Source organism: Pan troglodytes, chromosome 18 (assembly GCF_028858775.2).
Source record: "Pan troglodytes isolate AG18354 chromosome 18, NHGRI_mPanTro3-v2.0_pri, whole genome shotgun sequence".
NCBI classification, from domain to species: Eukaryota; Metazoa; Chordata; class Mammalia; order Primates; family Hominidae; genus Pan; species Pan troglodytes.
Window position 1 is genome coordinate 14,562,627 of NC_072416.2, and position 11,807 is coordinate 14,574,433.

The 11,807-nt window shown below is 49.6% G+C and overlaps 1 protein-coding gene across 3 annotated transcripts in view; it reads right to left on the reverse strand.

Moving 5' to 3' along the window:
- The window catches only part of GSPT1 (G1 to S phase transition 1), a 43,622-nt gene extending 42,307 nt beyond the window's left edge, over positions 1–1,315 (reverse strand). Inside the window, exon 1 of one of the 3 annotated variants that reach the window (XM_063796676.1) lies at positions 691–1,315. Coding sequence is in view for 2 of the 3 variants with exons in the window: in XM_024349758.3 (XP_024205526.1) it covers positions 22–373 (352 nt within the window). In the remaining variant the exon portion in view is untranslated. Of the gene's footprint in view, positions 1–21; positions 622–690 lie in introns of those variants that run through there. The other 2 variants (XM_024349758.3, XM_024349757.3) reach the window with 2 other exon arrangements.
- Positions 1,316–11,807: the final 10,492 nt, after the last annotated feature.

The following is an 11,807-nucleotide window of genomic DNA, read 5'->3' on the forward strand; positions in this document are numbered from 1 at the left end:
CCCCGCGTCCCGGGCCTTTACCCGCAGGACCTCCCGCGCCGCTGCCGGCTCCGTGATTATTGGCGGCGCCGCCAGCTGGGGGTGGCGGCGCTGCCGGGCCCCGCAGGAAGGACGGCACGAACTCGGCGGCGTGGACGTTGGGCACGAAGGGCTTGGCGTTGACGTTGAGTTGCCGGCTGAAGGCCGCGCTGAGGTTCTCCCGCTGGGCCTCGGCCGCCGCCGCCAGGGAGCCGCCGCCGCCGCACGGGCCCGGCCCGGGGGCTTCCATGTCCGCCTGGTCCCAGCAGTCAGGCGCCGAGTCGCTGCTGCTGCCGCCGCTGCTGCTCCCGCCGCCGCCGCCGCCGCCGCCGCCGCCGCCACTGCCCGGATCCATGATCGGGGGGGCCGTGTGTGTGGTGGACAGAGAGCGGGAAATGGAGGCAGGGGCGCCCGGCCGGGGAGGAGTGGGCAACGCTGACCGAGGGAAGGCGGCGGGGCAGAAGGGCCGGGAGCTAGCGACAAAGATCCCGGCGTCGCCGCGGCAGCAGCTCCAGTCCCGACTCCACACTCGCGACGACGACAGAGGCGGCGGCGGCGGCTCAACCCTCCTCCTCGTGTGTGTGAGCGGATCTCCTCCCACCCAACCACCTCCGACGGCCTCACAGCCAACCCCACGCCCGGCGCGGATTGACCCCTCGCCGCCACCCGTACCTTCGCCTCGGTAGTTCTCTGTTCTGGCCGCCCCCGTTTCCGGCTATTTAGCGCGGCGGGAGGTGGAACTACAAGTTCCGGCAGCGCCCGCGCTACCCCGCTGCGTTTTTCCCGGGGGCCGACGGGAGTCGAAGTTCAGGGACAGGGCGCAACCGGAAGCGGCTCCGGCTCCCGGCAGGCAACGCGAGGAGGCGGAGGTCTGGTGGCCGCTCGGCGGCCCCACCTGTCACCTGGTGGGGGGGGGGGGGGGGGGGCAGAGGCAGGCCCTGGTTGGTGCAGCTCTGGGCTGGGCCGAAGACCGAGAGTATTTTAGCCCATAGGAGGGGTCCACTCTGGCCTGCTGGACACAGGCTGGGGGAAAACGGACAGCATCTATAACGTGGGGAAGAAAAATACACTCAGCTCCCGAAAATTCTTGTACTCTCTTTTCACCACCTTTCTTGCGTTCTCTGCCTCACAGTCTCCGTACCTTATTCTCTTTCCACCTTCTTTCTCCTCACCCCCAGCCAGATTTTGCCCTTCATTTCAAAGCCGGTGCAGATTGCAAAGCTGATTTCATTTTATGTAATCATTTCGTGGAAGAAACAATAAAACCGTGAGATATTCTGGATTAAAACTGCAGTGTGGCTCATAAAGCGCTGGGGCCCAGGCTCTGCCCAGGCAGAAGGGATTGTTAACTGGAAAATTTCAATGACTCACCGTTTGTTTGACTAGTCATATAAAGCCTTCACCCAAATTTTTCCATCCTTTCCTCCTCCCTGCCAAAGGGTTCGCAAATTAAACAGAGGATTGCCGTATTCCATGGTGTATCCGGCTTACCTAACAGGGTTATTTTGGTGAGTCTAGCTTCCTTATGCACCATTACGTGAAGTGGTTTCCTTTTGAATGGTCTGATTTGCTCAGGAATTCCCATAGTACTTTTCATCGACTGCATCTTACACTTACACATTAGGTAAACCTGGGAAAAGAACAAAAGCAAACGAGAAATACTTTTAAAGAGTTCGCATTTAGGCCCTTCATGAAGTAGGAAAAAATGTTGCTCTGAGTACCTGTTAAGCTTTCCTGTAATTCACCCATGTGGAGCCCAAGACAGAGAAAAACATATTGTTAGTATTTTTCTGAAAGGAGTCTAGACAGGGTGCAACTAATCTGCCTAGAAATTACAGACTAAAGAAGTACATACATAGAATAGATGTTTCTGAACAACCTTAGATTGTTAAAAAAAAAAAAAAAAACCTAACAAAATCCAGATCTAGATCTGTATTTTAATTTTCTTTTTTCTTTTTTTTGAGACGGAGTCTTGCTCTGTAGCCCAGGCTGGAGTGCAGTGGCGCGATGTCGGCTTGCTGCAAGCCCGCCTCCCGGGTTCACAACATTCTCCTGCCTCAGTCTCCGGAGTAGCTGGGACTAGAGGCGCCCGCCATCACGCCCGGCTAATTTTTTTTGTATTGTTATTAGAGACGAGGTTTACACCGTGTTAGACAGGATGGTCTCGATCTCCTGACCTCGTGATCCGCTCGTCTCGGCCTCCCAAAGTGCTGGGATTACAGGCGTGAGCCACCGCGCCCGGCCGATCTGTATTTTAATTTTAAACATCTGTACTGTAAAGATAAAAGAGAACTCAGCCTAATGAGATAGGTCAAAAACGAAGCTGTCAAGTAGTTTTCAAAAGAGTCCTAGGCTACAGTAATTTGAATTTAATATTAAACTACTAAGCTTTAGGGATTAAAAAAACACATACCGGCCAGGCGCAGTGGCTCACACCTGTAATCCCAGCAATTTGGGAGGCCGAGGCAGATGGATCACGTGAGGTCAGGAGTTCGAGACCAGCCTGGCCAACGTGGTGGAACCCCCGTCTCTACTAAAAATACAAAAGTTAGGCCGGGCGCGGTGGCTCACGCCTGTAATCCCAGCACTTTGGGAGGCCGAGGTGGGCGGATCACGAGATCAGGAGATTGAGACTATCCTGGCTAACACGGTGAAACCCTGTCTCTACTGAAAATACAAAAAATTAGCCGGGCGTGGTGTGCGGGCGTCTGTATTGCCAGCTACTCAGGAGGCTGAGGCAGGAGAATGGCGTGAAACCAGGAGGCGGAGCCTGCAATGAGCCGAGATCGCGCCACTGCACTCCAGCCTGAGCGACAAAGCGCGACTCTGTCTCAAAAAACAAACAAAAAAAGCGATCCACCTGCCTCAGCTTCCCAAAGTGCTGGGATTATCGGTGTGAGCCACCACACCCGGCAGAGTTTGCCTCTGCTTAATAGGAAGTTTTGGTTATAGCCTATTATTATACCTGAAGACCTCACCGAATCATACTTAACAATGTCCATTTTAAAGTTGGTATTAAGTGACTGTCAGATTTACAGAGAACTTAACAACTGTTATGAAAATTAGAACTTCATTTATGCGAGACCTGTATTGCTATTGAATAAAAGATTTTCATCTTATATTCACAAGAAAAAATACAATGTGTTCTAAATGAAATGCCTTCCCTTTCCAGATTTTCACTCCCCACCCACCCACCCCTAAGAAAATGTCAACACAATCAGCTGACTCAAATAATGAACTACACATCCTTCTCTAAGCATTTTGTCTTTGAATACTACTCTCCTCCATGTAGCACTCCTACAGCACTGAATGATCACTTTCTCATAGGTTAGTTCTTCACATCTAATTGAATTAGCAGAGTTTCCTTCTGCCTGGTACTTTTTCTAGCGACAAAGGCAGAAACTGCTCAGACTTCTGCTTAGAAAAGCAGTTGATGTCATTAATTTCCTTGTCTCTGAATAGGATAATTATGGATATTCAGGAAAAAATCCACTCCATCGGTTTTCCAAAGCTTTGACCTGCCAAACAGAGCTCCAGCGGAAAAGGGAAAAGTCTTTCTTGTTAGTTGTGCTAAGTTGTGTGTAAGTTGTGCGACTTGAGGGCAGGGTCTTACCTTAATCTTCTTTACATTTCCACTGCCTAGTGTAATGCCCAGTATATAAAAGGTGCTTAATCAATTTAGCTGGGATGATACTGTCCTTTGATACTCATTTAAGACTGCTGAGACATAGGGCTAATAATTTTATTTATTTATTTATTTATTTTTTAAATTATTCTTGAGACAGAGTCTCGCTCTGTCGCCCAGGCTAGAGTGCAGTGGTGTGATCTCAGCTCACTGCAACTTCCACCTCCCAGGTTCAAGCGATTCTCCCACCTCAGCCTCCTGAGTAGCTGGGATTACAGGTGTGCACCACCACACCCAGCTAATTTTTGTATTTTTAACAGAGACGGGGTTTCACCATGTTGGCCAGGATGGTCTCAATTTCTTGACCTTGTGATCTGCCCTCCTTGGCCTCCCAAACTGTTGGGATTACAGGCGTGAGCCACCACGCCTGGCCTGTATTTTTTTTTAGTAGAGACAGGGTTTCACCTTGTTGGCCAGGCTGGTTTCAAACTCCTGATCTCAAGTGATCTGCCTGCCTCGGGCTCCTAAAGTGCTAGGATTACAGATGTGAGCCACCGCACCCAGCTATTTTAATTTAATTTAATTTTATTTTTTGAGATGGAGTCTTGCTCTGTTGCCCAGGCTGGAGTGCAGTGGAGCAATCTTCACGCACTGCAACCTCTACCTCCCAAGTTCAAGCGATTCTCCTGCCTCAGCCTCCTGAGTAGCTGGGATTATAGGTGCCCGCCACCCACCCCCAACCTCTGGTAATTTTTGTATTTTTAGTAGAGACAGGGTTTCACCATATTGCCCAGGCTGATCTGGAACTACTGACCTCAATTGATCCTCCTGCCTCAGCCTCCCAAAGTGCTAGGATTACAGGCATGAGCCACCACACCCCGCCCCAGGACTAATAATTTAGAAAACTTAGGAAAAATCAGAGTTTTTCCTACTCTCACACACAAGTCACCACTCAACACAGAGTACAGTCCTCTCTGGGTAGAGGAAGGGGATTAGTTCCAGGAGCCCTTCAGATACAAAAATCCAACGATACTAAAATCCCACAATCTATACTGTGTGTATGAAAGGTCAGCCCTCCCTACACTTGAGTTCCTGCATCCTGAGAATCCCGTCTTTTTGATCCTCATTTGATTGAAAAAAAAAAATCCATGTGTAAGTGGGACCCTCGCAGTTCAGGCTCACATTGTTTAAGGGCCAGTTGTACTCCACCAGTAAGTGAGGGAGTTTCTACCCACCACCAACCAATTCTTCAACAGACACCAATAGGATAAGCAATCATTTCACTCAATTCTGACATTAACCAGAGTTAGGACAGATCCCACAAGTTAAGGGATCAGTCCCACAAGACTGCCCCCACTTCCAATGCCAATAACAGGTTCCACATTGTGACCTGTGCTTCTGACCAACTGGCTATGAATTGGAGGTTCCCATGACCCCCTCCATGGGTTCAGGGAATTTGCCAGAGTGGCTCACAGAACTCAAGGAAACAGGGCAAACACGGTGGCTCATGCCTGTAATCCCAGCACTTTGGGAGGCCGAGGCAGGCGAATCACCTGAGGTCAGGAGTTTGAGACCAGCCTGGCCAACATGGTGAAACCCTGTCTCTACCAAAAAAATACAAAAATTAGCCGGTTGTGGTGGTGGGTGCCTGTATTCCCAGCTACTCAGGAAGCTGAGGCAGGAGAATCGCTCGAACATGGGAGGCAGAGGTTGTAGTGAGCCAAGTGCTCCACCGCACTCTAGCCTGGGCAACAGAGCAAGACTCCGTCTCAATAAAAAGAACTCAAGGAAACACTTTACTTACAGTTACCCATAAAGGACATTACAAAGGATACAGAGGAACAGCCACGTGGAAGACATGCACAGGGCTGGGAAGGGGCATACAGTTCCCATTCTGTCTCCAGGTGTGCCATCCTCAAGGGTCCTCCACGTGTTCAGCAACCCAGAAGCTCTCTGAACCCTGTCCTTCTGGGTTTCTATGGAGGCTTCACTACATAGCCATGATTGATTGTATCATTGCCCGTTGCTGATTAACTCAACCTTCAGCCCCTCTGCCCACCGAGAGGTTGGGTGTGGGGCTAAAAGTTCCAAGCTTCTAATCATGACTTGGCCTTTCTGGTGACCAGTCGTCTTCTAGGAGCCCATCAAGAGTTGCATCATTAGGCAGGGTGCGGTGGCTGATGCCTGTAATCCCAGCACTTTGGGAGGCCGAGGCAGGCAGATCCCCTGAGGTCAGGAGTTCGAGAACAGCCTGGTCAACATGGCAAAACCCTGTCTCTACTAAAAATACAAAAATTAGCTGGGCGTGGTGGCACACGCCTGTAATCCCAGCTACTTGGAAGGCTGAGGCAGGAGAATCGCTTGAACCTGGGAGATGGAGTTTGCAGTAAGTTGACATCACCCCACAGCACTCCAGCCTGAGTAACAGAGTGAGATTTTGTGTCAAAAAAAAAAAAAAGAAAAAACAGAAACAAAAAACAAAACAAAACATATACAAAAGAAACAAAATACATTTAGGCCAGATGCTGTTACCTGCTGAAGCCCTCCCTGTTCAAAATGGGGATGAGGAAACCTTGGAGATGTGTTAAAGATATAATAGCCAGCTGGGCGCCGTGGCTCATGCCTGTAATCCCAGCGCTTTGGAAGGTTGAGGCGAGGGGATCACCTGAGGTCGGGAGTTCGAGACCAGCCTGGCCAACATGGCGAAACCCCGTCTCTCCTAAAAGTACAAAAATTAGGCCGGGCACAGTGGCTCTCACCTGTAATCCCAGCACTTCGGGAGGCCGAGGCGGGCGGATCACTTGAGGTCAGCAGTCTGAGACCAGCCTGGCCAACATGGTGAAACCCTGTCTCTACTAAAAATACAAAAAAATTAGCCAGCCATGGTGATGCACGCTTGTAACCCCAGCTACTCAGGAGGTTGAGGCACAAGAATCACTTGAACCTGGGAGGTGGAGGTTGCAGTGAGCCAAGATCATTCCACTGCACTCCAGCCTGGGCGACAGAGTGAGACCCTGTCTCAAAAAAAAAAAAAAAAAAAATTAGCGGAGCATAGTGGCACCTACCTGTAATCCCAGCTACTTGGGAGGCTGAGGCAGGAGAATCACTTGAACCCGGGAGGTGGAAGTTGCAGTGAGCCGAGATCGTGCCACTGCACTCCAGCCTGGGCAACAAGAGTGAGACTACATCACACACACACACAAAAAGAGTTGTATGATTAGAACAAAAGACACTCCTTTCACCTAGGAAATGCCAAGGGATTAGAAGCTCTGTGTCAGGAACCCGGGTCAAATACCAAATATTAGAACAAATGATGCACCTAGCACCTCTATTGCTCAGGAAATGTCAAGATTTTTAGAACCTCTGTGCCAGAAACTGGGGGCAGAGCCCAAATATATATCTCTTACTATATCACAATAGCACTATGACCTTTTTTGGCAGGCTTCTTTCACTTAGCATAATGTTTTCAAGGTTCATCCATGTTGAAGCAGGCATCAGTACTTCATCCCTTTTTTTTTTTTTTTTTGAAACAGAGTCTCGCTCTGTCGCCCAGGCTGCTGTGCAGTGGTGCAACCTCGGCTCACCACAACCTCTGCTTCCCGGGTTCAAGAGATTCTCCTGCCTCAGCCTCCCGAGTAGCTGGGACTACAGGCATGAGCCACCATACCTGGCTAATTTTTGTATTTTTAGTAGAGAGGGGGTTTCCCTATGTTGGCCAGGCTGGTCTCGAACTCCTGACCTTGTGATCTGCCTGCCTTGGCCTCCCAGAGTGTTGGGATTACAGGTGTGAGCCACCCCGCCCGGCCACTTCATCCCTTTTAATGGCTGACTAATATTTTATTGTATGGACTTTACCACAATTTGTTTATCCGTTGATGGACAAATTGCTTTTGTAACTTAAAGAAGTCAAAAATAAAAGGTTAAACAAGTGAGATCACAGTAAAGTGTGTAGTCTAGTTAGTTGTGCTGTCTTAATGTCAATGTCCTGAATTTTGATAGTGTACTATAGTTATGGTAGATTTTACTGTTGGGAGAAGCTAGGTGAAGGGTACTTGGGACCTCTCTACTATTTCTGCAACTTTTCGTGAGTCTGTAATTATTTCAAAGTAAAAAGTTAACGCAGGGTGCAACGGCTTATGCCTGTAGTCCCAACTACTCAGGAGGCAGAGGTGGGAGGATGGCTTGAGTACAGGAGGCTGAGGCTGCAGCAGCCCTGTTCATACCACTGCACTCCAGCTTGGATGACAGAGCAAGACCCTGTCTCAGAAAAAAAAAAAAAAAGATCCCATGTGAAATTATTCAGACTTTCAGACTTCAGCCTGGGTTCCCAAGTCTTTACCAAAATATTTTTTCTGTCTTCCTTGATTCAATTTGTTTGAGGCAGGAGTACAGTTGGGAAAGGGGGAATTTTTTTCAGCTTTGAGAATTTAAGGCTGGGTATGGTGGCTCATGCCTGTAATTACAACACTCTGGGAAACTGAGGCAGGAGGAGTGCTTGAGGCCAGGAGTTCAAGACCAGCCTGGGCAATATAGCAAAACCCTGTCTTTACAAAAGATAAATTAAAAAATAAAAAATATAATTTTGTCCGGGAGCAGTGGCTCACGCCTGTAATCCCAGCACTTTGGGGGGCTGAGGCAGGCAGATCACGAGGTCAGGAGATCGAGACCGTCCTGGCTAACACAGTGAAACCCCGTCTCTACTAAAAAAATACAAAAAATTAGCCGGGTGTGGTGGCACGCACCTGTAGCCCCAGCTACTAGGGAGGCTAAGGCGGGAGAATCGCTTGAACCTGGGAGGTGGAGGTTGCAGTGAGCCAAGATTGCATCACTGCACTCCAGCCTGGGCAATAGAGTGAGACTCCATCTCAAAAATATATATATATACAATTTTATAAATATAGAACAGTATAAATATAGAACAGTATAAAGAATCACCATCACTCACAAACTTACCTGGAATCTCAAGATTGCCTTTTTTTTTTCTTTTTCTGAAACAGGGTCCTGCTCGGTCATGCAGGCTGCAGTGCAGTGGCATGAACTTGACTCACTGCAACCTCCACCTCCTAAGCTCAAGCAATCCTCCCACTTCAGCCCCCCGAGTAGCTGGGATTACAGGCACGAGCTACCACACCTGGCTAGTTTTTTTGTATTTTTTGTAGAGATGGGATTTTGCCATGTTCGCTGATCTCTAACTCCTAGGTCAAGCCATCCGCCCACCCTAGCTTCCCAAAGTACTGGGATTACAGGCGTGAGCCATTGCGCCTGGCCAATTGCCAATTGCCAATGCCTCAACACCTTCTTTCATGTTTTAAATAAACAATTTTTTTATTTAAATAAATAAATGAGAAATAAAACAATCTTTTTTCTTTTGAGATGGCATCTCACTCTGTCGCCCAGGCTGGAGTGCAGTGGCACAATCTCAGCTCACTGCAACCTCCACCTCCCGGGTTCAAGTCTCAGCCTCCTGAGTAGCTGGCATTACAGGTGCACGCCACCAAGCCCGGCTCATTTTTGTACTTTTAGTCGAGATGGGGTTTCACCATGTTGACCAGGCTGGTCTCGAACTCCTGACCTCAGGTGATCTACCTGCCTCGGCCTCTCAAAGTGTTGGGATTACAGGCATGAACCAATGAGCCTGGTCTGGTGAGCCAATTTTTATATTTGTTATAGAGACAAGAGAGACAAGAGTCTCCTTATGTTGCCCAGGCTGGTCTCGACCCCCTGGCCTCAAGTGATCCTCCCACCTCAGCCTCCCAAGTAGCTAGGACTATAGGCATGTGCCATCATGGCGAGTTAATTTTTTGTGTGTTTTTATTGTCTCGAGACAGAGTCTTGCTCTGTTGCTCAGGCTGGACTGCAATGGCGTGATCTTGGCTCACCGCAACCTCCACCTCCTGGGTTCAAGCGATTCTCCTGCCTCAGCCTCCCGAGTAGCTGGGATTAGAGGTGCGTGCCACCATGCCTGGCTAATTTTGTATTTTTAGTAGAGACAGGGTTTCGCCATGTTGGTCAGGCTGCTCTTGAACTCCTGACCTCGTGATCCACCTGCCTTGGCCTCTCAAAGTGTTGGGATTACAGGCATGAGCCACTGAGCCTGGCCTGGTGAGCTACTTTTTAAATTTGTTATAGAGACAAGAGTCTCTCTTATGTTGCCCAGGCTGGTCTCGACCCCCTGGCCTCAAGTGATCCTCCCACCTCAGCCTCCCAAAGTGCTGGGATTACAGATGGGTGTCACCGCACCTGGCCACTGAGGAGGATTTCATTATAAACCTGCCCTGAAGGGAGGGAATCCAATTTTACGAGAGGGTGTAGCCTGGTGAGGCCTGGATGACCTCCGGAGGCAGGGGCTTGTGCCTGGGCTGAGGCCTAAGGGTCAATGGGCAGACATGAAGTTGCCCCAGGCAGAGGGTACAGTGTGGGCAAAGTCAGGAAGTGGCAGGGCTTGGATCACTCCAGGAAGAGAGAGGAGTCATGTGTCACAGGAGCTCGAGACCCAGAGAGGGAGGCAGGCAGGCAGGCAGGGACCAAGCTTGGGCACAGCCAGGAAGGCAGGACAGGGCATGGTGGGGCCAATGGAATCATTACCCAAGTCGGGGATTTTCAGGGAAACAGCTTAGATAAGGCCAGGTGTACAGTAGCTCCCACCTGTAATCCCAGCATTTGAAAGGAGTTTGTGTTCCTGTATAGCATACTTGGGAGGTTGAGGTGGCAGTATCACTTGAGCCCGGGAGTTCAAGGCTAAAGTGAGCTGATTGAGCCATTGCACTCCAGCCTGAGCAACAGAGAGATACGCTGTCTCAAAGGAAATACAAATTAAAAAACCAGCCGGGCATGCTGGCGTGTGCCTGTAGTCTCAGCTACTTGGGACACTGAAGTGGGAGGATCGCTTGAGCCCAGGAGTTCAAGGCTGCCGTGAGCTATGATTGTGCCTCTGCAGTCCAGCCTGGGCGACAGAGAAAGACCCTGTCTCTTAAACAAACAAACAAAAAAAAAAACTTAGATAAGAGGATGCTGTGCCTCCCTGGGGGTCTTCAGTCACCCATGGTCCTGGCAAGAGGAGGGCCAGGAGAGAGCTTCACCCACCTGCTGTCCTGCCCATGTGACATCCGCAGGTGCTGCCATGGCCACGACTGTTGTTACACTCGAGCTGAGGAGGCCGGCTGCAGCCCCAAGACAGAGCGCTACTCCTGGCAGTGCGTCGATCAGAGCGTCCTGTGCGGTGAGTCCCCAGCAGCACCATGCCACCCACCCCGAGTATCCCCTGGGCACCCTGGCATAGCCAGATGACTTCCGTGCCCCTGTTGCAACAACCACTGCTTCCAAGTCTCTATAGACCACCCCTTGGGTATATCTAATGTAAGTGATATTTATTTTATTTATTTTTTGAGCCAGAGTCTCGCTCTGTCACCCAGGCTAGAGTGTGCTGATGTGATCTTGGCTCACTACAACCTCTGCCTCCTGGGTTCAAGCGATTCTCATGCCTCAGCCTCCCAAGTGGCTAGGACTACAGGCATGCACCATCACGCCCAGCTAATTTTTGTATTTTTTTTCAGTAGAGGTGGGGTTTCACCAAGTTGGCCGGGCTGGTCTCAAACTCCCCACCTCAAGTGCTCTGCCCGCCTCGGCCTCCCAAAGTGCTGGGATTACAGGCATGAGCCGTGGTGTCTGGCCCTAATGTGAGTGATCTTTAACACTGAGCACTTGAAAAAGAAAACCCCGAAGAAACCTAATTATTTGATGTCTGGACGACAAGGAAGAAGATAGAAATGGCATCAGATAATAAACAGTGTAAATGTTTATCAGAAAGGGGCTGGTGGTCGGGACGAGTAGGAGGATCGCTTGAGTCCAGGAGTGCATCTCTACAAAAAAGTTAAAGGATTTTTTAACATTGGCCAGGCGTGGTGGCACACATCTGTGATCCCAGCTACTTGGGAGGCTGAGGCAGGAGGATTGCTTGAAGCCCAGGAGGTTGAGGCTGCAGTGAGCTGTGATCAAGCCACTGAACTCCAGCCTGGGTGACACAGCAAAATCCAGTCTCAAAAAATAATAATAATAATATTTTACATAACCAACCACTTCTAAAGATTAAAAAAAACCCCATGATTAAAAACCTCAGGTCCCTCAGGCAATCATACCAGATATCGAAACAAAGCAATAACATAAG